Here is a 27015-nt window from a genome sequence, read left to right as displayed (position 1 = left end):
TGTATCACTATCATTTTCAACATTTTTCACTATACTCATCTCTCAACAACCATTACATTTAGCCTTTAGTGGAATCTGCAGTTCTCTGTTGATGTTTTATGCCTGATGTTATCTGCTCTCAGACAACATTACACACTCATAAGAGATCACATTTCCTATAGCTGAGTTTTGTAATTACTGTAATTTTTATTCCAAATAACATAGTTAGGAATATTTTCTTAGAAAAAAATTCATGTTCTAACATATGTGGCACGCCAGCAAAGAGCATGATTGTTTTAACATTATTCCATAGCACATACTGTCTACCCATACTATCCAAATTTATACAGTGTGTTGAAAGTTCCAAATGCTACTGCATGTAGTGTTGGCAGATGGAAACTTCTTGATAATGCAATGAATATACTTAAAGTCTATTATAATTCATGAGGAATCTGTAAAAATTGCAACAAACTGTGTGATAACAACTGCATCTCTCGCTGTAAAAATACAAAAAGCAGACAAAGAACCTAGAATGATGATGAAAAATTAGAATACAGAGATAGCATGTACATGCATTTAAATGGAAGCAGAAAATCTCAGATAAGCCAAGAACTTGAGCAGTTGATCAATACCCCACATGAATATGTCCAGGTCCCAAGACTCTTCATCAAGGTACTGATATGACCTCAAACTGTAAAACAGTTGATTGCAACACCCACCTCACATGTCCTCTACCCAAGAAAGGATAGCAAGCAGCTTGTTCACTGAACATGAAAATAAACACAGACCAATCATAATGTACAACAGTAACCAAACAAGGGTAGCTTCTAGGATGAAGAAACACTGGAACTGGATCAGTAGCAACCACTCTGGGAATGTGTCTGAGACATAGGAGAGCCGCAGCTTGGCGAGAAGATATTTAATGGCACCATGTAAGGAAATGGAGACCTTGGAAGAATACATAAATGAAATCATATATCCTAGTTACAGTGCAGAAATGTTGCCAGTAATTCAAATATACATCAAAGAGACATGTCGTTTCAGTACTACAGCCAGATAATAATTGCTGTAATATAGTAGATGCATGGGAGTGAGTTTAGTGCATAGTGCATCAAGGAGGAGACAGTACGTATTGATAATACAAATGAACATATAATTTGTATGTATATTTGAAGGTTTGAGATGAAGGAAAATATTTGACAACTTCATAATAACAATACAATGGCTATCTAAAACAGTAAAATATTGTGTATTGATTCAAACACACTACATGCTGCAAAAATTGCAACACAATGAAGACAATATGCAACAAACATCAAATTACCATGTAGAGTACTGAATGCTTGGATATTCCTATGATTAGCACTTCAGCACAACCCCACTAACTGTGTAACAGTAATTCCATCTGTATTCTGTATATAAGGGAAAATTACAGAACAGGTTTCCCATTTAGAAATTGTGCATGAATATTGCTTGTTTGAGATAAGATTATATTTTTCCTTATATAAGAAAGAGAAACATCTACCAGGAAGTTCCATAATTTGACAGTTGTAGGATCATGGCCTATCAGGACAGCAGTTTATTGTTCCATGATTTTGTTGGTCACATTGCTCAGGATTCTGTGACTCGAAAGCAAAATTGGAATCAATGAGTTCAGGAGGGCCATACTCAACACATGCAGGACCTCAGTGGTCCTACATTACTAGTGCCTGAGAGGGCAGGCATATTGTTTGTTTGGTCATGGAGGAGCATACAGCCACATTATGCACCTTGTGGCAGGAAATTGGCTTCTTTGCTTGCAGCAAGATAAGTATCTGTATGAAGAATGTGATGATGTTTGGAACACCATGGACTTTCAGCATGACAACTACTATTGCGGTTTCCCTTGATGCAGCAGCAGACAGAGGCACACTAACAGCTGACATTGGTGTACCCAACAACAACTCTGGACACCACATTATTTTCTTCACATAAGTTCCAGTTCTCTGTATGGCATCATGCTGGACATATCCACATGGGAAGGTTCCAAGAAGAATGAACATTTCCAGAGTGCATTCATCATAATTGTATGGGTCCAGCAGCTGGTGTGATGGTATGGGGTACCACTGGTTATACACCATAATCACATTACTTCACATAGCTGATAATTTGTACAGCAGCCATTACATTTATAACATGTTAATGTAAGTGGCTGTGCCTTATCTTCAAGAGCTTCACAACATTATCTTCCAACAAGTTAACGCAAGATTCCATGTAGCCCCTGGTGACTTGAGCTGCCTCACTGCAGTGACTGTTCAACTGTTGCTCTGGCCAGCACATTCTGCAGCTCTTTCACCCACTGAAAACATCTGGTTATAGACTGCCGAAAAACTCACACCACCACTTGTGAGCCACTATGATCAATTAACCTTGGCATAGAGGTGATGTAGCATGGAATGATGTTCCTATATAGAACATATCCCTTTGTCAGAAAAGTTCCAGGACAGTTTTTTTTTTATTTCTGAGTTTGCAGTACTAAACAGAAACAACTGTTGTTTTGTGTTACCTTTTTGTGTGTACTCCCTTGAAATGACCTTAGCCGTGTTTTTGCACAAAGTCACTGGATAGCAGATCATGATCTCAGAGCTGGTTGTCCATCTACAGCACATACCAATGCAAATGTGGAGCACTTAAGGTAGTTATTGCAAGAAGACCATCCTGTAACTATGCTTGTGATGTCAGAAGATCTTAATGCAAAACTCATCCCTCACACACTAACAAATGAACAGAAAGAGAAAAGATGAATAATTTCTGCTGAACTACTGGATAGAGCCAGACATGATCCCACATTTCTGTCGATGATTATTGCTGGGGACGAAAGCCGGTGCTATCAGTATTACACTCGCTTGAAGTGTCAAAGGGCTGAATGGTGGAGTCTGGATCACCAGGCTTGAAAAAACAACAACCTTCAAGAATAGAGACAATACTGATCACATTGTTTGACATGGAGTAGTAAAGGATTAGTGCACCATTAGTATGTTCCTCCACGTCAAACAGTGAACCAAACTTTTTACAATGAAGTTTTGAAATTTTTGTGACAAACAACTAAACATCACCACCATGATTTGTGGCATTCTCAGGACTGGTTCTTATTGCATGACAATGTAAGATTCCGTATCGTACTGCTTTATCTGTTACTGTGTATCTGGCCGGACATTCCATTATTGCCATCCTACATCCGACATATTCATCCAACCTAATGCTTGCAATATTTTTCTTGTTTCCATGAGTGAAAAGGTGACTGGAAGGAAAGCTTCATGAGGATATCACAGACTCCAACGAGATGTGACAAAGGAGCTTACAATCATCATTGTTGAAAATTTCTCTATTTGCTTCCAAGACCACCAGAAACGTTGGTAACTATGTATAGACAGCAAAAGTGATTTCTTCAAAAGAAGCTAGGTTCATGACTTGGTAAGTGCAATTATCTACTTTTAAAAAAATCCTGGAACTTTTTTGGAAAAGAGTGTACAAGTTCAGTTTGACCCAGTGCCCAGCTGAGTCAGAGCCATTGTTTTTTACCAGATGAAACCACTCTGTGTAGTAATTTTACATCCTGCACAACCCCCAAAACACTTACAAATTAATCATCTGTTCTTCATACCATATTGTATATTCACAATAAGTAGCACATTGTTATTTGTTATCCTTCAGGGTGTTGCACTTGCAATTGCCAGCAGTACAGAAAGGAATTTTGGAAGCAAAGAGTGGAGTCAACCAATCAAGGCTGATGAAATTTTACAACCAGTCAAATGAAAGGTCCCAACAACTGTTGCCTAAGTCTTAGTCAAAGATGTAATTATGCAAGGTGAGATGGATGTAAAGGTCCTGTCTAAACTAGAATTTATGATACACAGACTTAAGGTCAATGAAACTGGAATAGTTGGTATGATGTTAAGTAGAAACTTCCCAATAGTTATCCAAATAACCAGCAATGAATTATATTGTTGACAACTTCCATTATTTTCCTTGGATGATACTGTGTACCAGGAGTACAGAACACAAAAAGATTCCAAATTTTACAACGCAGTATGTTAGAAACTTTGGGATGGAATGTTGCCACAAACTTCCAAGATCAGAACATACCTTGTATCTATAATGTGGTCTGGAATGGAAGCAGCGACACATGCTGGACCAAACAATAACCCTCTCCAGGCAACAGAAATGATGTTCCTTCATTACTGCCTACAAAAGACAAAAACCAAATACTGTAAAGAATGGGAATATCCAACAACACCTAACGACTGGAAAGTAGCCAGCTGGTGACTCTCACACCGAAGTAACATTGATGATATGGTCAAATGAAAGAGAATGGCTCCTCAAAGGACCCATCAACTAGGCCTTAACGAGAATGACTCCAGGAAGATTCCACGAGGCAATGTTAATGATGCCCAGAAAAAAGAAAGATCTTCAAGGACCTGAGAATTAGAGGTGGCATCAAATGTACAAACACAACCAATGACTAGGCAAGACAAAATGCAGAAAAATCCCAATAAGTTGACTTGATGGAAGAAATGATGATGGCTATTATTTTCAGATGCAAGTACAGTAACATTAATACAATAAAAAATGCAATAAATTTAAACTTCTTTATTGCTATGAACTGCTCTGTAGAATTGTCTTAAAGATTGATCTACCTGATTTTAGTACCTTTTAAGTAATCAATATGGTCCCTCTACTGCAACAATCAAACAAATTAAATCACCTATAATTTATTGCCTACCTAAAACCACAATAGCATGACACTGCTGTCATGGACTGAACACTTCTGATTCATCAATGAACAGATTACTGAAACATTTTGTAAGTTTACTGAAAACTCGTTCAAGTCAGTTTTGAAACTGTCCTACATCTTCAAATACATTGTACCAAATGTTAAGATTTTTTCTGAACACATGAAGAATGGTTGCTTAAATGCCTCTGTGCATGCTTTAATAAGTCTAATCTTGTCTTTGTGGTCCCTACAGAGTGAGGTATTGGGGCTGTGGTATAGGCTGCCCCCCCCCCCATGAACCATGGACCTCGCCGTTGGTGGGGAGGCTTGCGTGCCTCAGCGATACAGATGGCCGTACCGTAGGTGCAACCACAACGGAGGGGTATCTGTTGAGAGGCCAGACAAACATGTGGTTCCTGAAGAGGGGCAGCAGCCTTTTCAGTAGTTGCAGGGCCAACAGTCTGGATGATTGACTGATCTGGCCTTGCAACATTAACCAAAACGGCCTTGCTGTGCTGGTACTGTGAATGGCTGAAAGCAAGGGGAAAATACAGCCGTAATTTTTCCCGAGGACATGCAGCTTTACTGTATGATTAAATGATGATGGTGTCCTCTTGGGTAAAATATTCCTGAGGTAAAATAGTCCCCCATTCAGATCTCCGGGCGGGGACTACTCAGGAGGACGTAGTTATCAGGTGAAAGAAAACTGGCGTTCTACAGATCGGAGCATGGAATGTCAGATCCCTTAATTGGGCAGGTAGGTTAGAAAATTTAAAAAGGGAAATGGATAGGTTAAAGTTAGACATAGTGGGAATTAGTGAAATTCGGTGGCAGGAGGAACAAGACTTTTGGTCAGGTGAATACAGGGTTATAAATACAAAATCAAATAGGGGTAATGCAGGAGTAGGTTTAATAATGAATAAAAAAATAGAAGTGCGGGTAAGCTACTACAAACAGCATAGTGAACGCATTATGGTGGCCAAGATAGACACAAAGCCCATGCCTACTACAGTAGTACAAGTTTATATGCCAACTAGCTCTGCAGATGATGAAGAAATTGATGAAATGTATGATGAGATAAAAGAAATTATTCAGGTAGTGAAGGGAGACGAAAATTTAATAGTCATGGTTGCCTGGAATTCGTCAGTAGGAAAAGGGAGACAAGGAAACATAGTTGGTGATTATGGATTGGGGGTAAGAAATGAAAGAGGAAGCTGTCTGGTAGAATTTTGCACAGAGCATAACTTAATCATAGCTAACACTTGGTTCAAGAATCATAAACGGAGATTGTATACATGGAAGAATCCTGGAGATACTAAAAGGTATCAGATAGATTATATAATGGTAAGGCAGAGATTGAGGAATCAGGTTTTAAATTGTAAGACATTTCCAGGGGCAGATGTGGGCACTGACCACAACCTATTGGTTATGACCTGTAGGTTAAAACTGAAGAAACTGCAAAAAGGTGGGAATTTAAGGACATGGGATCTGGATAAGCTGAAAGAACCAGGGGTTGTACAGAGTTTCAAGGCGAGCATAAGGAAACAATTGACAGGAATGGGGGAAAGAAACACAGTAAAAGAAGAATGGGTAGCTCTGAGGGATGAAGTCGTGAAGGCAGCAGAGGATAAAGTAGGTAAAAAGACGAGGGCTGCTAGAAATCCTTGGGTAACAGAAGAAATATTGAATTTAATTGATGAAAGGAGAAAATATAAAAAAGGAAGTAAATGAAGCAGGCAAAAAGGAATACAAACGTCTCAAAAATGAGATCGACAGAAAGTGCAAAATGGCGAAGCAGGGATGGCTAGAGGACAAATGTAAGGATGTAGAAGCTTACCTCACTAGGGGTAAGATAGATACTGCCTACAGGAAAATTAAAGAGACCTTTGGAGAGAAGAGAACCATGTGTATGAATATCAAGAGCTCAGATGGCAACCCAGTTCTAAGCAAAGAAGGGAAGGCAGAAAGGTGGAAGGAGTATATAGAAGGTTTATACAAGCGTGATGTACTTGAGGACAATATTACGGAAATGGAAGAGGATGTAGATGAAGACGAAATGGGAGATAAGATACTGTGTGAAGAGTTTGACAGAACACTGAAAGACCTGAGTCGAAACAAGGCCCCCGGAGTAGGCAACATTCCATTGGAACTACTGACGGCCTTGGGAGAGCCAGTCATGACAAAACTCTACCAGCTGGTGAGAAAGATGTATGAGACAAGCGAAATACCCTCAGACTTCAAGAAGAATATAATAATTCCAATCCCAAAGAAAGCAGGTGCTGACAGATGTGAAAATTACCGAACTATCAGTTTAATAAGTCACAGCTGCAAAATACTAATGCGAATTCTTTACAGACGAATGGAAAAACTGGTAGATGCGGACCTCAGGGAGGATCAGTTTGGATTCCATAGAAATGTTGGAACACATGAGGCAATACTGACCTTACGACTTATCTTACAAGAAAGATTAAGAAAAGGCAAACCTACGTTGCTAGCATTTGTAGACTTAGAGAAAGCTTTTGACAATGTTGACTGGAATACTCTCTTTCAAATTCTGAAGGTGGCAGGGGTAAAATACAGGGAGCGAAAGGCTATTTACAATTTGTACAGAAACCAGATGGCAGTCATAAGAGTCGAGGGGCAGGAAAGGGAAGCAGTGGTTGGGAAGGGACTAAGACAGGGTTGTAGCCTCTCCCTGATGTTATTCAATCTGTATATTGAGCAAGCAGTAAAGGAAACAAAAGAAAAAGTTAGAGTAGGTATTAAAATTCATGGAGAAGAAGTAAAAACTTTGAGGTTCGCCAATGACATTGTAATTCTGTCAGAGACGGCAAAGGACTTGGAAGAGCAGTTGAACGGAATGGACAGTGTCTTGAAAGGAGGATATAAGATGAACATCAACAAAAGCAAAACTAGGATAATGGAATGTAGTCAAATTAAATCGGGTGATGCTGAGGGAATTAGATTAGGAAATGAGACACTTAAAGTAGTAAAGGAGTTTTGCTATTTAGTAAGTAAAATAACTGATGATGGTCGAAGTAAAGAGGATATAAAATGTAGACTGGCAATGGCAAGGAAAGCGTTTCTGAAGAAGAGAAATTTGTTAACATCGAATATAGATTTAAGTGTTAGGAAGTCGTTTCTGAAAGTATTTATATGGAGTGTAACCATGTATGGGAGTGAAACATGGACGATAACTAGTTTGGAAAGGAAGAGAATAGAAGCTTTTGAAATATGGTGCTACAGAAGAATGCTGAAGATAAGGTGGATAGATCACGTAACTAATGAGGAGGTATTGAAAAGGATTGGGGAGAAGAAAGATTGTGGCGCAAGTTGACTAGAAGAAGGGATCGGTTAGTAGGACATGTTCTGAGGCATCAAGGGATCACAAATTTAGCATTGGAGGGCAGCGTGGAGGGTAAAAATCGTAGAGGGAGACCAAGATATGAATACACTAAGCAGATTCAGAAGGATGTGGGTTGCAGTGGGTACTGGGAGATGAAGAGGCTTGCAGAGGGTAGAGTAGAATGGAGAACTGCATCAAACCAGTCTCAGGACTGAAGACAACAACAACAACAGTATAGGCTGCCCAAGATTCCTCACACAATGACGGTCCTTGAAACTTTGTAAGTTGACTTTCATGGAATACCTGGTGTCTATCTTCAAATGCCTGCCAGTTCAGATGTTTTCAGCATTTCCTCAATCCTCTCCCATAGATCAAACAAATGTGTGACCATTTGTGATGCCTTTTATGTATGTGTTCATTATCCCCTATTGGGTCAAGAATTTGAATAACTTTGTCATCTGACTTCAGCATTTACATATTTTTGAAAATTGGTTCAGTCCTATGCCTGTCTCCATTAAAGGTTCCACTGATTTGCCCTCTGTGTCCCCTGAATTCAGCATCATGTAATTATTCAAGCATATATTAATGACTTCATTTATAAATAACATTCTCAATAAATGTGGTGTTGTGCAGCTCAGTTCTTGTGAAGAGATAGATTACACAGCAGTGTAAGATTAACTTGTATAGAAATGGGAATGGTGATAATGGTAACATGGGAATCTAAATACCTGATAATGGCTGACAAATTAGCCACACCTTCTGCATATTTAAGTATCTGTCATGGCTCCTAACCTGAGAAAATAATATTGACTCTGATAGCTGATAGGTACATCAGCGTTCCTGAAAATGAAGTCTCTTTGCATGAACGGTAGAGCTACATAATAGGCATACAATAAATACAAAATTGGAGAAAGCACAAAATGATATTGATATTTTATAACATACCTGTCTGTTTTTCTTCTGGGAACGAATTATATATATTGGTTTGGCCAGAAGAAGCCACGGAATGCAAAGGAGTGCCACAAGTACCATGACTATCTGTACCATTCTTTGGTTATTAAAAAAGTATGGATCACAGCAGTCTTCACCTTCACTATTACACACTGCTTCAGATTTCTTGAAAAGGAGCATATTGATGAACGTGATGAGCACATTTGGGGCACAATGTTCACTTGTCAACAGTTCTGTAAGTAGACAGTTGTATTACATGAATGTTTTGTTGAACAGAGAGAAGGAAAGTAACTATCAAAAGCATAAAACTATATGCATTTATATTAACTACAGTCTGTGTTCCATAAATTCACAGTGAAAAATTCCTCACAAATGTGGAACAGATCAGAAAAACAAATTAGAGACACACATTTTAGATAAGAGTATAGATGTTTACAATTAATGTTTAGTCTATAGAAACCAACTGAAGAAGTGGAACAAGACAAATAAATTGTAAAAAACTGTAAATTAACACAGTGATTATTGTTAACAAACAAATGTATATTTACCAAGCAGTGGCAGAACACACACATAAAACAAAGTTGCAATTAGGTAAGCTTTTGGAGCCAGTGGCTCCTTCTTCAGCCAGAAGGGCAAGGCAATTGAATTGGTCTTTCCTTCTCATCCTGCACAGTAAGTCTCCCCTGATCTGCGGTTCTGGGTGGCTTTCCTGAAATCCACCCCTTTTCCTTGACTCCTCTTTGTTCCGCTTCAACCATTCTGTCTGAAGAAGAAGCCACTGGCTTCAAGAGCTTGTCCAATTACAACCTTGTTTTATGTGTTTGTTCTGTTGCCTCTTGATGAATAGATTTTTTATCTCTTCAGTTAAATTATTTTGTCAAAAATTGTTATATTACAACTGTATATTTAGTATCCCCCCACTGGACATCAATACAGACACAGATGGAGTGGCATGGGTATTATATTATGTCAGAGTAGAGCAGAATGCTGTCACTGATGGCAGGCATGCAGTGTGGTTTGTATAGAACTGCTGATGCTGGGAGAAGAACAGAACGCTGTCACAGATGGCAGGCACAAAGTGTGCCATGGGCAGAACTGTTAACTCTGTTGTATGCTTGGTGGAGTGGGATAGACCGGCCCAGTTCATTTCTAATGCTGAGATCATCTGACATGGATCTGGCTTTAGCATCATGCTGTGCTCAGGGTTCCACATGCTAGTCATATCAGTCATTCACACTAATCATATTTTATTTTCCTCTCCATGCCAGTCTCTGTGTGGTTTCATATTCTCTGCGTTCTTGTATATGGACATTTGTATCACCAGTATGGTTTGTAGCATTGTCATGGATGTGCAGATATGATAAAAGTGGCAATGTGGGCACTCCTACATGTGTAACACATTTACTTTGTTTAGCAGTGTTCATCTGTGGTCACCTGGACCTGGCATGTTTGTTCTGCTGGCAGGAATAGTTGGACCTCCACAAGGAACAACAAAAGCTGCAGCAGGAGCAGGTTCAGGAGATGCTCAAACAGAACATGGAATTGTTCTGGTCTCAAGCATTGCTGATCAGGTGTCTGAAGAGAAGTCTGCTTCCCTGCCCCAAAAAGCTACTCACTAGTTTCAGTAAGTCTATAGAAATGTGGGAGAATTACCTGAACTGGGTGTTGCTGCACTGTCAGGTAAGGCATATCACTGGTCCAGCTGATGTTGCTACCTTGTCACTGTCCAGCAGTATAGGGTAGTATGAAATCATACAAAATTTGGAGCCCTCTTCTGAGCCCAGCTTTGAGGAACTCTTTTGGTTGCTCATGCAGTATTTTGGAAGTCAAACCCAAGGGCTGGTGGAACAGTTGCAGTTTAACAAGTACCACAAGCACCCTGGGCAGTCATATGTGGACTGTATCACCGAACCTAAAAGTCTCTTGTGAAAGACCAACTAATTAGGGACTTGATTGTTCAATAAGCACCCGACCCCAAGTTTCAAACCACCCCACTAATTCTGGTGATGTACGGGTGATCAACTGAGTTTCTGGTAGACAAGGGGGCTATGGGTCAGTGTAATTATTTTGACACTACTGGCTATTAGGCTGTCCTGCATTGCAATGACTGCATGTGTCAAATAGTATCTTATAATAAATAGAGTGTTCCATCATGGAGTGTTATAAGAATGTGGAACGGCAACTTACACTGTTAGAGTGCTTAGCACTGTCAAAGTTGGCACAAAATATTTGTGTTCAAGATGGATTTTGTGTTTTTGGTTTCAGATCATTTAAAGTCCATTTACTGCCACAATCGGCCCCGTTTCAGGATTTGGACCCTATACTAAGGGATAATACACTGGGGCAGGTGGAAAATTTAGAGGCTTACATCTTCCTTAAAACATCATCAATACCTAAATTTTGTTACCCCTACCCCATTCCCTTTGCCACACATGACAAGGTTAAAGCCAAGCTGCAGCATTGGCTGAAACTCAGCAACGTTTCTCACATTTCACCTAGTCATTGGGTTCTGTGTCCAGAGGAGCTGTTGTTGATGTTGTCATGAGATAATAATGGGTCACCTTTCTCTAACATTACCTTTTTTTAATAGAAATAACCAATACCTTGTATGCTCTCAAATCTGGTATAGGTGAACATTCTCAGCTGTTTAATTGAATGAAGTTCATATGATTTTGTATATGATGTGTTATGTTTCAAGCTAAAATACGTAAAAAGAAATTAATTTGTTAGTATTCTGTATGTACAGCTAAAATTACTCTTCTTATAAAAATATTTGAAATTACAAAATTTGTAGCATGCTTAAAATTCATATTATTTAGTTCACAGTCTACTGTTAATTATTAAATTTATTACTGGACTCATTTACAAACTAATGATATATTTTAGTAAAGATTCTTCCTTGTCAGGAAAGTTTGTTAACTCTTTTGCTTTGTAAACACTTTGGAAATTTTAGTACCGCAGAATGTAAGTAGTAATGGTGAGCAAGCCACTGATGGAAACACACACATTTTCCTAAACTTGTCAACAACACTGTAATTTGTGGTGTGACAGAAGTGAAAATTGTTAAGTCAGTGTGATTTAGAAGACTGGGATAAAATAAAAAGATATTCGTAGCAACAGGCAAACCTTCATCAGTTATTTCGTCTTCAGTAACTCAGAATGTTAAATCAAAATTTCAGCTGCAAGAATGTACAACAAGACTTTGAGGCAACAACAACAACAATGAGATAATGAAGATATTTAAAAAGGTTTTTTTCTTTTGTATGTCTTACACTTCTTGAAGCTTTCTAAACTTTTTGGAGAGACATAGAACTTTAATGGTGATATGTGGCAGGGTAAGATTACAAAACCAATATTTTTCCTCTATCAGCTTGCGCAATAGACATCTGGAGTTTCTCTTAGATGCTGCCTCTCAGCATTTCTTAGTGTTCAATACCCCCTTTGGGCTTTACCACTTTAAGTGTCTGCCTTCTGGAATTTTGTCTGCCTCAGAAATTAATCAAAGAAATTTGGAGCATTTGATTAATGACATTCTCTGTTGTGTCAATTATCTCTACGATGTCTGGTTCATGAGCTCCATGCAAGAGGACCTCTTATTATGCTAAGCTTGTTCCATAGGCTGTGCATATCTACCATCCTCTTAACTTGCTTCATCAAACAGACATCATGTGTTGTTCAGACTGTAAGCAGTCTTTTCAATCTATCAAACTGTGTTTGTGCTCTGTTCTCTGTGTAGCTCACCAACCATATTTGGTCAGAAACGTTCAAATTAAGGAAGTGGTTTGCAATAGCACTAGCTACAGGCAAGTACAGATGCTATACCATATAAAATATAACACAGCTGTCACAACGTTGCAGAAGAGGATGGAAGCCTACCATACCAGTGACCATCAAAATGTTTAGTATAGGCCTATATGCTGCAAGGTATAGCAAGCACAGCTCAGAAATGTATAAACATATAAAAGCCATTTTACACTAATATCTCTATCACTACGGGGCTGTGATGCTTGGGCACAATTCAGAATGCTGTTTACAAACCGTAGTTTGACTCTGCATCAGAGCACTCAGACCTGAAATCAGAGAACTTGGAGCCACAACCACGTCAGGCAAGCACCAGCCCTGCCTTTGACCCAGGGCAGGTCACTGCCATTACGTTACCTGCCTTCTGTCTGCTGGTCAGTGCAGGGTGTGCAAGCCACTCCATGACATATGCTGCAGACCTGATATTACCATTGGTGGAGGCAACTGTGTCATGAGACACTGCTCAGATGCTGCTGTGTTCCATCAGTTATGTTGGACGGCAACACACACGTGGCAGCTGGATGTCCCAGCCATGCTGCTGCTTCCTGTACTGGAGGGCTATATTACAGCAATTTCGAATTTTAGTCTGGCTGATTGGCACTGCACAGTGTCCTCTTGCTCCACAAATCTACAGGTTATTACAATTGGTGTCAGAAGTGGAACCATACAGCAAGGATTCCGCAATAGAATGTTGGCCAATGGATAATGTTATTGAATGCTTATACTCTAAAGAAGAGAAAGATATTTTTTTGCAAAATAACAAGGGCCATATCAAGTTGTGGGAACTATGTCACCAAGGTCCAGTTGCCTGTGAGGACAACAATTGTACAAGTAGAATATCTGATACCGTTTCATGGGAGTCCAGAAGTTATTCCAGGAATTGTGGGGTTGGAACAAAGGGAAAATGTGGAAAAGAAGGGGCAGAGGAGCAAGCAGGAAGTGTTGGATGAACCAGTGGGAAGAAGATTGTGTGCGTGGAGACCTATAAGATAAGAGTAAATTTATATTTTGTGCTTGTTAGGTATAAGTATAGAATAATGTATAATGTGGGTGGGATGAACTGCTGCAGAATGAGGTGAGATGATTAGAGGAAGCATTAAACAGTTTCTGGCAGGCTCCAGAGAATCATGCAGCTTTCTAGCCACATATCAGGTGATACCCATGAACAGCTGCAGTCCAGTGGATCATTTGCATGGGTGCCAGCAGCAGGGCCTATTGCATTTCTTACACACCGAGTCACATGCTGCAGAACAAAGCAGCCCATTAGCCGATTCCATTTTCCTTGCAGGGCTGCCATTTGGGCCTTGTGTTTCAGCTGGCATCAAGTGTTGCTGCTGGGTGTTGTGGTGGGTCCCAAATGGTGGCATTTGTTTGTGGTGGATATTGGTCAGATGCTGCAGACCCGTCATTCTAGTCAGTTCCATCCATGACTCACTGGCCCTCAGTGCCTCCGTTTCTGTGCCAGACAGGCAATGGGGTCCATTGTACTGTTTTCCAGAAAGAATCTCAAAAACTGTGGCACCATGCACATCAGCTGCTTTCCCCACTACGCTCGCCCCTGTCCTCCTTTCATCTGTGGAATAGGGTATCCAGTGACAATCACTCCTGCAGCACCCAATGCCGAGCTCATAGACTTGGAAGCTGCATCCTCCTTTGCCCACTTAACTGTGTATGAGTCCATGTCCCCACTGATGCACACAGACCACTTGTTATGTCAGCCTTAGCAATTTTCTGCCATTCTGGCGGAGACAGCTGCATTGGTGTTGCCTACTTTGATGGTAGACCTCCTGCTGGATTTTGCAGCGGAAGTTGTGGCAGAAGCTAGGCCATTTTTGTCCCTACTTTGTCTTTTCAGTGGAGAGAATCTTAGTACCCCCATTTTATATGGATGTTGTTGAGCTGGCACAGATATTGCAGCAGAGTAGTTCAGAATGCTCTCACAGACTTTTCACACAATGTGCAATAAGGGCAGAACCACTGACCCTGTTGTTTACTTTCCACTGGCGATATGCTCAGCCAGTTCAATTCTAACACCGAGACCAATTAACACAAACATGACTTCCACATCACTCCATGTTCTGAGTTACACATACTCGCTGTTTCAATCATTTGCACTGATCACAAGGTGTCTTTTGACTGCCCATTGAGTTTCCTGGAGCCGGCCACAGTGGTCTAGTGGTTCTGGGCACTCAGTCCGGAACCACGGACTGCTACGGTCGCAGGTTTGAATCCTGCCTCGGGCATGGATGTGTGTGATGTCATTAGGTTAGTTAGGTTTAAGTAGTTCTAAGTTCTAGGGGACTGATGTCCACAGATGTTAAGTCCCATAGTGCTCAGAGCCATTTGAACCAGTTTCCTGGAATAATGACACTCATAATGCCAAGATAGTTTGTTGTGTTGTCACACCTGTGCCAATAAAAAAGTGTCATAACAAAGTGCATATAATAATTCCTAAACTATCAAAGCTACATATTATGCAACAAAATTGTATGGTATTTACTTGTACTGGTAGGATTACTGCAAATCATCAGCAAATACATCAATTAGTTCTGCTAAGAAATTTGTCAATGAAGCAACATGTGTTCTCCACCAATAAATTCTACAGGTTCTTATTAAATCATAGGTAAAACATTTTGTGGTTGGTACCAAGTTACTGAAAATTGGTGTTTGTGAATAATGGAAATATTTTAGACCAAACTATGTTCATTAATTTTAGGCCTGCATCTAGATTGTTCTTATTCCTTGCACTGATTGTGTGAACTGAACTTTTGAGTGAGTACTTGAGCAATTTTGCAGCACTTTCAGTGCCACCACAATATTATGATATACTTGAAAGGCTACTGTGGTATATGCAGTAAAATGCCACTGACAATTCGCAGAAGACACTAACAATAGTAATTTATTGTCTAATGGATAAGTACATTCTTCCTATATGTGTAAATTGTCTTATCAATATCCAAATGCCTTAGAAATCCGAAGTGTGAAATAAGCAACATATTATGAGTGCCCAATATGTCTCTAATAATTTTGTGGCTTCCTGCAAAACTGGAATTAGATGGAAGAGTGATGAGAATTCTCTACCCTCTCACTTAACATTGTGATATCTTAAGCAACTGGAAATGTTCCAGTCATAAACAACTGGTCGTTATAATAACATAAGCTCAGTTAGAAGACTGTTCACAAAAGGGTAGAGTTCAGGCTCAAGCCCAAGTCAGGCAGACAGTTTTAAACTCTAAGGAAGTTACACAACAGGAAACACAGTTACTCCTGAGCAAAAAATTTATTCTGGAAACAAACCTAGCCTGGGACTTGCTTCTGTCTGGAATAGCCTTTCTTCCAGGAATGGTAGCCCAGCAAGATATGAAGGAAAGCTTGTGTGAATTTTGGAAAGTAGGAGACAAGTACTGTTAGGACTGAAACTGTAATTGTGATTCATGAATCATCATGGATAGCTTAGTGAGTAAGAACAATCCCACAGAAGGTAGTGTGAGTCCCAAACTGGCTCAAAGTTTTAAACTGTAAGGACGTTCACACGTTGGAAGGTTACTAAACTGACAAGAACACTGTTCAATTGGCTTGATATCTCATGATAAACACTAGAATTTCTTAAAAATGTTACTTCTTCCAATGAAGTAAATATTTGTGTTATGGATGTTTGTTCTCAAGGCTGCTTTAAGGAAAACTTCTATAATAGTTATACATTACAGCTTCAAACAAACCTGGAATACCTACAAATGTTTCCCTCTAGTTTACATGTCGGACCTTGCTAATGCTTTCTTGTACTGTTTACAGAAACTGGCACAAAGCCCCTAATGAGCAATTATAGATCTAACAGAGTTTTAGCTTTGTGTCGTAGGAAGTTCTTGCACTGTCATCAACACTGACCTAACCCTTCATCGCAATGATGGATCTGATAACTGCCTGCCCCACATGAACTTAATTCAACATTTTATCTGTTGGTCATGTTCTATCTGGGATTTTTGCAAATACCACTCTAAAGACTTCCATATTACTGTTTCCCTCATGGTATTTAAACAATAGGTTGTTATGGGGATTGGATACACATATTTGACAAAACAATGAAGTGTTGATGATCTTATTTTCTATTGTCTTCAAGAATACAAAGATACCCCTTACTGTCCATAGATGTTAAGAGACTGGCGGCCATCCCAAAGTGACTTGCTACATATGTTTATTCGACTATGGCATCCACAATTGCCATGGAATAACAGGCTACAAGTACCTGTGTATTCCTTCTTGCTAGTTGCTCAAGTAACATTCTTTTTAAGGTGTGTGTTTGTATGCTGAGCCTGAAGGCGTACATGTTTTTCCCCACAATGGTAACCTACGGAGGGTGGAATTAAAAACATAGTTTGCACATGGCTTGTTCAGTGAGTAGTGATCCATGTTTCCTTCTTTCAATAGCTCATCTTTTCCTATCCTGAGCAGAACTTTTAAACCTTTCTACATCTTTGAACTCTTATTACCCAAGTTCCTATCCTGAGCTTCATGCACATATTATTCAGCCTTAGCACCCATGTGTGCTATATTCTATGTCCAGTTCCAATATATACCTTTGAACATGCGCTACCTTTTACACTACTGTTGAAAATTATCATTATTTTTTGTCTTTGCATCATTCAATAGCCTGATGCCTAACTTGTCTGATGTGGAAGGTGCAACCGTAACAAGCAGAAATAAATTCAGATCCTTGAACAAGTGATGGCTGGTAACAACTAAATTGGAGAAGGGGAAGGATATAGGTAAACTGTATATAGGGTAAAAGAATCAAATAGTACAGACCACAAAGCAAAGAAAGGATCCAATAAAAGAGACATATGTGTACCTCAACTACTTAGGGAAAGCAAGTAATAAGATATACAAACTCTTTAGAAACATGCCTTTAAGGTTTAAAGCCTCCACACCACAAAAGTTAGGCAACAATATTCTTACTGTTGCCAAGATAAGAAACAATGATTTATGGCAATCAGGTTGGTATAGGGATAAAATACAGGACATGGTAGAAGACATAAATTTACAAAACTGGAAGGAGCTTAAGAGTTTAGCACAGTAAAAGACCATATGGAAGGCATAATGTCCAAGAAATCTATGGATTGTGCTCACTTCAAGAATTTCAGAAATGGCCCTGGAGGTAGAGTCTACAGAAAGTTTAACAGTTCCGTACAGGATAAAAAATAAACTATTTGATGTGTTTGAAAGGCTATAAATATTTGCTGCAAAAGAAGAAAACCTGACTCACCACTCAATGAACAAGATGGTATTAACTCCACCTTTTAGAGTTTAACGAGCTATAAAACCACAACATAAACATATCTAACAGAGAGGATATTTCATGAGTTTGGTATCATTGGGCAACTGTGAATGTTGCAGTCAAATAAACATCTGACTTTTGAGTTCTACACTTAAGGAATGTTTCACTGGTGTCTGTATACTGAAATTAATGGTTTATAATCAGCCGTTTACAAGTTCATAGTTACAGTTTTTTAATTCCATGTATTTACAGATTTAGCAATGTTAGTATACTTTAGGAGATAATACATGTTACAGTGAGGAAATGTGTTGCAACCATCTTGGACAAAAAAAAGTATCTGAGTGTGTAGCATTAAAAAGTCAGTAAATTTGTGCAGTAAATAACTTTGTATAACTGCAGTATTAACAAAACTATCAGTTTAATATAATCTGACAATTTAATATTCACCATGTAGTGTATGAGGGACAGTAGAAAAGTTTCTAGGCCGAGATAGTTACCACAATGTTTCGTACAAACAACACCATCTGTTTTTATGGTGACCCTTTGTGTGTATGCAAATCAAAGTTTGTGGCTTCAGCTCCATTAATTTTGCCACTAGGATGTGTAGTACACTGTAGTGTAAGCAAAATGGTGAATCAAGAACCATGCTGTGATTGAATATCTTTATCTGAAGGGAATTATGCCCAAGGAAATTGCAGAGGACATGTGGAACACACTTAAGGACAGTGCTCTGTCTTATGCAACAGTGAAAAACTGGTTATCTGACTTAAAATGTGGAAGAACAAGTGCAGAAGATGTGCCAAGGAGTGGAAGGCCTGTCACCATTGCCACTGATGAAACAGTAACTGCAATTCATGATACGATTTTGCAGGATAGTAGAACAATGTGTTCAGCACATTGGAATCTCCCACAGGTATGCTCATGATATTGTTGTGGATATTCTGGGAATGTGTGAAGTTTCATCTCAGTGCATCTCAAAAGACTTGAAAGGAGATCAGAGATGGGAGTGTGTGCAGAATGAAACATGGGTTCACTACTTTGGTCCTGAGATAGAATAACAGTCACAACAATGGAAATGTCTTTCATCCCCTAGCCCAAAAAAATCCAGGTGCAGTAAGGTGATGGCATGTCATCTGGGATGCTGAAGGCGTAATTATGGTGAATTACTTGCAAAAGGATGTAACTATCAATGCATCACACTATTGCACCTTCCTGCACAATTTGAGAGAAGAGATAAATAAAAAAAGGCACGGAAAATTGGTGTGTGGAGTACTTTTGCATCAGGAAACGCACCGAGGCACAAAGCCGTTGCAGCACTGGAACATTGGTGTGAATGTGGATTCAAATTGTTACGTCATCCACAATATTCTCCAGATTTGGCTCCACCAAACTGTTTTCCTTTCCCAAACCTAAAAAAAATACCTCAAAGGACGACAATTTGACAATGATGATTCAGTGATTTATGCTGTGAACACTTAGTTGGACTCGGAATTGGAGACCTTTTATGTAAATTGTTTGCAGAAGTTATCTGAGCATGCCCGCAAGTGTATTAGTGTACACAGGTATTATGCTCAAAAATAAATTGGTATTATGAAACTTCTGTCATTTTTTATTTGTTAGGTTAGAAACTTTTCGACCCCCCCCCTTGTAGGTACTGAGTCGCCCAAAGGCATAATGATAAAGATTGCTAAAATGTTAAAGCTTTGGGACAAAGTTCTTCTTCTGCAGTGGAAACCAGACCACAGACACACAGAAAAACACACACACACAACTCGCTAACACATGACTGCAGTCACAAGTTGCTCAGGCCACACTGCGAGCAGCTGCACATGATGCGAGATGCAATCGGCTGATGGGGGTAAGGAGAGACTGTAGCAATGAGGCAGAGGGATACCAGGATAGGAGTGGAGGACAGTAAAGTGCTGCTTGTGGGAGCATACAGGAGTGAAGTGGAGAAAGAGGGTAGGAAAGCTAGGTGCAGTAAGAAGAGGGGATAATGGGAAAGGAGAGAGGTTAGAAGATGTGGGTGCATTGGTGGAATAGAGGACTGTGTATTTCTGGAATCGTAACAGGGAAGAGGCCAGAGGGTAAGGACAAAGACTAGTGAAGATTGAGGCCAGGAGGGTTATGGGAATGTAGGATGTATTACAATTCAGAAAAGCAGGTGTTGGTGGGAAGGATCCAGATGCCACAGGTTGTGACACAGGTATTGAAATGAAGAATGTTGTGTTGGGTGGAATCATCAGCAATTGGGTAGTGCAGCTGTTTCTTGACAACAACTTGTTGGTGGCCATTCATGCTGACAGACAGCTTGTTAGTTGTCATGCTCAAGTAGAATGAAGCACAATGGTTGGAGCTTAGCTTATAGATAACTTGACTGGTTTCACAGATAGTCCTGCCTTTGATGGTATAGGTGATAATTTTAATCAAACCTATCCCAGAAAAGGCAGGTCTACCTGTGAAATGTAGTATGTTAATTTATATTATTATGTAGTTTGTGTACATCATGTAATCACAGTGACTGCTTAAATCATAAATTAATTTTGTTTATGCCTTTTCCTGTAACATATGTATGAATAATGTATTAAAAAGTCATTTCCTGAACCAAATAAATAGCTTGGTTCAGAGTGAAGTTATGTACTCTTCTGCAGAGATATTCAGCAAGCCCCCATCTAACACAAATCATGAAACTGTAAATCCCTACCACTTGGGAAGGAAGCTAAAAACATACCTCATTAGCCACTATTTCAATAAATTATCTAAATATCTATATTCATGGACTTAAAACTAGCTGTGTTTATTGTTTAGTTGCATGACAGTAGTAATTTAATACAAACAGAACTCAGTATTTACAGATGGATGTAACAAATGTCTTTGAAAAATGCCAATGTATGCAAATAAATATTAAGCTTCCAACAGGAGATAAACAACAACCATTTAGTATAGATGAAGAGGTAGCAAGCAGTAGCTGCTTTCTTTCTAATTTGTTTTACAAAGTTTTGCTGGCATAACCATGAATAGCATTAAGCAGTATAATGATAATTTATTATTACTACAATATTATAGAGATTAAGTTTTTACAATTTGCTTGGCTTTTGTACACCTTGAATCGTTCCATATCTACACTCCTGGAAATGGAAAAAAGAACACATTGACACCGGTGTGTCAGACCCACCATACTTGCTCCGGACACTGCGAGAGGGCTGTACAAGCAATGATCACACGCATGGCACACCAGGAACCGCGGTGTTGGCCGTCGAATGGCGCTAGCTGCGCAGCATTTGTTCACCGCCGCCGTCGGTGTCAGCCAGTTTGCCGTGGCATACGAAGCTGCATCGCAGTCTTGAATACTGGTAGCATGCCGCGACAGTGTGGACGTGAACCGTATGTGCAGTTGATGGACTTAGAGCGAGGGCGTATAGTGGGCATGCGGGAGGCAGGCTGGACGTACTGCCGAATTGCTCAACACGTGCGGCGTGAGGTCTCCACAGTACATCGATGTTGTCGCCAGTGGTCGGCGGAAGGTGCACATGCCCGTCGACCTGGGACCGGACCACAGCGACACACGGATGCACTCCAAGACCGTAAGATCCTACGCAGTGTGGTAGGGGACCGCACCGCCACTTCCCAGGGACACTGTTGCTCCTGGGGTATTGGCGAGGACCATTCGCAACCGTCTCCATGAAGCTGGGCTACGGTCCAGCACACCGTTAGGCTGTCTTTCGCTCACGCCCCAACATCGTGCAGCCCGCCTCCAGTGGTGTCGCGACAGGCGTGAATGGAGGGACGAATGGAGACGTGTCGTCTTCAGCGATGAGAGTCGCTTCTGCCTTGGTGCCAATGATGGTCATATGCATGTTTGGCGCCGTGCAGGTGAGCGCCACAATCAGGACTGCATATGACCGAGGCACACAGGACCAACACCCTGCATCACGGTGTGGGGAGCGATCTCCTACACTGGCCGTACACCTCTGGTGATCATCGAGGGGACACTGAATAGTGCACGGTACATCCAAACCGTCATCGAACCCATCGTTCTACCATTACTAGACCAGCAAGGGAACTTGCTGTCCCAACAGGACAATGCACATCCGCATGTATCCCGTGCCACCCAACGTGTTCTAGAAGGTGTAAGTCAACTACCCTGGCCAGCAAGATCTCCGGATCAGTCCCCCATTGAGCATGTTTGGGACTGGATGAAGCGTCGTCTGACGCGGTCTGCACGTCCAGCACGAACGCTGGTCCAACTGAGGCGCCAGGTGGAAATGGCATGGCAAGCCGTTCCACAGGACTACATCCAGCATCTCTACGATCGTCTCCATGGGAGAATAGCAGCCTGCATTGCTGCGAAAGGTGGATATACACTGTACTAGTGCCGACATTGTGCATGCTCTGTTGCCTGTGTCTATGTGCCTGTGGTTCTGTCAGTGTGATCATGTGATGTATCTGACCCCAGGAATGTGTCAACAAAGTTTCCCCTTCCTCGGACAATGAATTCACAGTGTTCTTATTTCAATTTCCAGGAGTGTATTAAGGTTCTCCTTTTTGATGAGAACTATGGAACACAATGAATCAATTAATAAATGAATGAACCAAGTCACTTAGCAATGAATGCCATTCTCCTCAATTTTTGCACAATTAGGAAAATCTTTGTATCCTGAGGCCAAAGTAAAACGAAGAGACTCTAGCACTTCATTTTAGTATGGTTGAGTCAGATGATTATTCTTAGCCTGCCTTATGTGCTATTTTAACACATTTTTATGTCATAACTGAAATAGTTTTAGATGAAGGCATGCACTGATAATTCTTCTAAATAATGTGCAATTTGCAAAGTTCTGCTATTAAAGTTGATATATCAATCTGTGCAGGTTTGTGGCTAGCAAGTACTCAGAATGTGACTAAGTGGCTATGTTAGCGCTAACTGACTGTTTTCCATCAGTTTTATTGTATACATCAACTGTTGTAGATGTTGCTCATTATCTCCCAGTCTTTACAGGTTCCTTTCAGGGTGTGAACTAATAAAACATCAATAAATAAATAAAAATGTTTCATGTGCTGCTTCACATGCTTATATTTACAGGTTGAATTCTATTTGAAACATTTACTGTCTTTGAAGAGAATTGGACATTTATCTTAACATACAATCAATTACAAATTTGATATCAGAAAAGTATTCAATTTCACACCAAAGTATAACTAGATTGTTTATATTATGACCTTTTTTTTATATGAAGAAATTGAATTTCAAAGTGTGCCATAACAAATAAAATTTGAAAACAAACCTTTTATTTCATAACCATTACATTCCTTTTTATGTCTCAATCCCTGAGATTTTATTTTAGAAATTAGTGAGAAAGACAGATGATTCTTAGAAATTTGAGACTACTGTAGATTCAACACAAGTGTTTCAACAGTAGACAATTTTTTTCATTTTTAATCATTGTTTTCTACATGGTAGAATATGTATACGCATACAGATTCCAAATAAGAGAAATTCCATGTGCTACTGAATGTCCAACTCTAGTAACTTCTGACAATCAATCATTATAACACTCATTTAATAAGTGGTGACAGAAGGATCGTTTTCACTGAATATGTGATTTGTGGTTTGTTGAAAACATTATGACATATATAGTGTGTACAAAAACTTACCATTTTTTGCTCCATATAGAATCCATTTAGCAAACATAAGTGAGACCAAGTATCCAAACAGCAACAGTAGGAAAAGAAATTGGGGTACAGTTTCAAGGAGGATGTTGATTGGCTTACGAAAGTGGCTGTAAACAAAAATGGATATTGTTATCTTTGTTGCAAATGTAAACTCACCTTCATAAATACACACTGCTTTGAGCATAATTCCACTTAATTAAACTTTCATTAAACTGTGTATTTATAAGACTTACCAAGCGGGAAAGCGCTGGCAGACAGGCACAATGAATAAAACACACAAACACACACACAGAATTACTAACTTTTGCAACCGATGGTTGCTTCTTCAGGAAGGAGAGGGAAAGACGAAAGGATGTGGTTTTTAAGGGAGAGGGTAAGGAGTCATTCCAATCCCGGGAGCGGAAAGACTTCCCTTAGGGGAAAAAAGACAGGTGTACACTCGCACACACACACATATCCATCCGCACATACACAGACACAAGCAGACATATTTAAAGGGAAAGAGTAAGGGCAGAGATGTCAGTCGAGGCGGAAGTACTGAGGCAAAGAAGTTGTTGAAAGACAGGTGAGGTATGAGCGGCGGCAACTTGAAATTAGCGGAGGTTGAGGCCTGGCGGATATTGAGAAGAGAGGATATACTGAAGGGCGAGTTCCCATCTCCGGAGTTCGGATAGGTTGGTGTTGGTGGGAAGTATCCAGATAACTCAGACGGTGTAACACTGTGCCAAGATGTGCTGGCCGTGCATCAAGGCATGTTTAGCCACAGGGTGATCCTCATTACCAACAAACACTGTCTGCCTGTGTCCATTCATGCGAATGGACAGTTTGTTGCTGGTCATTCCCACATAGAAAGTGTCACAGTGCAGGCAGGTCAGTTGGTAAATCACGTGGGTGCTTCCACACGTGGCTCTCCCTTTGATCGTGTACACCTTCCGGGTTACAGGACTGGAGTAGGTGGTGGTGGGAGGGTGCATAGGACAGGTTTTACACCAGGGGCGGTTGCAAGGGTAGGAGCCAGAGGGTAGGGAAGGTGGTTTGGGGACTTCATAGGGATGAACCACGAGGTTACGAAGGTTAGGTGGACGGCGGAAAGACACTCTTGGTGGAGTGGGGAGGATTTTTCCCTCGACCATTACGCCAACAACCTGAAAACAGCTTTCGCATCCCGCAACTACCCTCCCAACCTGGTACAGAAGCAGATAACCAGAGCCACTTCCTCATCCCTTCAAACCCAGAACCTCTCACAGAAGAACCCCAAATGTGCCCCACTTGTGACAGAATACTTCCCGGGACTAGATCAGACCTTGAATGTGGCTCTCCAACAGGGATACGACTTCCTAAAATCCTGCCCCGAAATGAGTCTTCATGAAATCCTCCCCACTCCACCAAGAGTGTCTTTCCGCCGTCCACCTAACCTTCGTAACCTCTTGGTTCATCCCTATGAAGTCCCCAAACCGCCTTCCCTACCCTCTGGCTCCTACCCTTGCAACCGCCCCCGGTGTAAAACCTGTCCTATGCACCCTCCCACCACCACCTACTCCAGTCCTGTAACCCGGAAGGTGTACACGATCAAAGGGAGAGCCACGTGTGGAAGCACCCACGTGATTTACCAACTGACCTGCCTGCACTGTGACACTTTCTATGTGGGAATGACCAGCAACAAACTGTCCATTCGCATGAATGGACACAGGCAGACAGTGTTTGTTGGTAATGAGGATCACCCTGTGGCTAAACATGCCTCGATGCATGGCCACCACATCTTGGCACAGTGTTACACCGTCTGAGTTATCTGGATACTTCCCACCAACACCAACCTATCCGAACTCCGGAGATGGGAACTCGCCCTTCAGTATATCCTCTCTTCTCGATATCCGCCAGGCCTCAACCTCTGCTAATTTCAAGTTGCCGCCGCTCATACCTCACCTGTCTTTCAACAACTTCTTTGCCTCAGTACTTCCGCCTCGACTGACATCTCTGCCCTTACTCTTTGCCTTTAAATATGTCTGCTTGTGTCTGTGTATGTGCGGATGGATATGTGTGTGTGTGCAAGTGTACACCTGTCTTCTTTTCCCCTAAGGGAAGTCTTTCTGCTCCCGGGATTGGAATGACTCCTTACCCTCTCCCTTAAAACCCACATCCTTTCGCCTTTCCCTATCCTTCCTGAAGAAGCAACCATCGGTTGTGAAAGCTAGTAATTCTGTGTGTGTGTTTGTGTGTTTTGTTCATTGTGCCTGTCTGCTGGCGCTTTCCCGCTTGGTAAGTCTTGGAATCTTTGTTTTTAATATATTTTTCCCATGTGGAAGTTTCTTTCTATTTTATTTACATGTGTATTTATAAGTTTGCTTAAGCAGTCACAAAGTGGAAACTATATAAAATTATATGGAAAATTCTGTTATTTGTTTATAGAATAAGTAAACTGTGCACTCTAAAGTGATGTAATAATTCTCTGACAAGTCAATGAATCTCTCGAGATCTCTCTCTTCTTTTTGCAGCCTACCAACAGTGAAAATGCCTATGCTTTGTGTCAAAACTTCTTTTCTCAAATAGTTCACAAGCACACCCATAATGCAACATCAGAAGTCTCACAGGGTGAATTCTCATTTATTATTAAGAACTATACTAATATTATACCCAAATGACATATTAAACTATGTGCTACACTAGAATTCGTATGTGGAAATTTGCCAATTGATACCAAACCATTTAAATAGATATCTTGTTTCAGCTCATGCCCTGTCTGTCTGTCTGTCAGATTTTTATTCCTACACTTTCCGGCTCAGATGCAGATGGGAAAGTGATGGTGACATATTCTGCCATTTGTTGAAAAAGAAACAAACAGAACACTCCAATGATGACATCTAAAGAAAACCCAACAAATGTGTGTCCAGTGAATTAACTATAGCACAATATTTTCATTTTAAGGGTCTCAAAACAATACATTCACAAATTGTTTCTTCCACTTCTTGAAAGAGAAAGAAATCACATGGGCTTGGATCTAGACAGAACTGTCTGAATTTAAGGTTTACCAAAAATTGCTTGTGCTTTGACTGTCTCCTCAGCAACCATTCTGCCATGGTCAAATAATAATGTACAAAATTTAATCTTAAGATGCTGTCACTGAGTTTTTAAAAACCTTAAGACAGCATGCTATAATTATTCAAACGAGTTCACTTGCAGCACAGAAAATGTGTATAATTTCCTTCCTAATACTCACTTCTGTCTGCAATTTTATTGTATGTTTAT

General features: G+C 40.3%; 1 protein-coding gene across 2 annotated transcripts in view; it reads right to left on the bottom strand.

Annotated features, from left to right (window-relative positions):
• The window catches only part of LOC126272907 (V-type proton ATPase 116 kDa subunit a 1-like), a 235897-nt gene that overhangs the window by 21693 nt on the left and 187189 nt on the right, over positions 1-27015 (bottom strand). For both annotated transcript variants that reach the window (XM_049976170.1, XM_049976171.1), the window contains exons 12-13: positions 23755-23879; positions 9024-9262 (exon numbers count right to left, since the gene is read on the bottom strand). In XM_049976170.1, the coding sequence (XP_049832127.1) occupies positions 9024-9262; positions 23755-23879 (364 nt within the window). The remainder of the gene's footprint in view (positions 1-9023; positions 9263-23754; positions 23880-27015) is intronic.

The sequence above is a fragment of the Schistocerca gregaria genome, chromosome 5, assembly GCF_023897955.1.
Source record: "Schistocerca gregaria isolate iqSchGreg1 chromosome 5, iqSchGreg1.2, whole genome shotgun sequence".
NCBI lineage: Eukaryota > Metazoa > Arthropoda > Insecta > Orthoptera > Acrididae > Schistocerca > Schistocerca gregaria.
The sequence above is the reverse complement of the archived record's forward strand: the minus strand, read 5'-3'. Positions and strand labels throughout refer to the sequence as shown.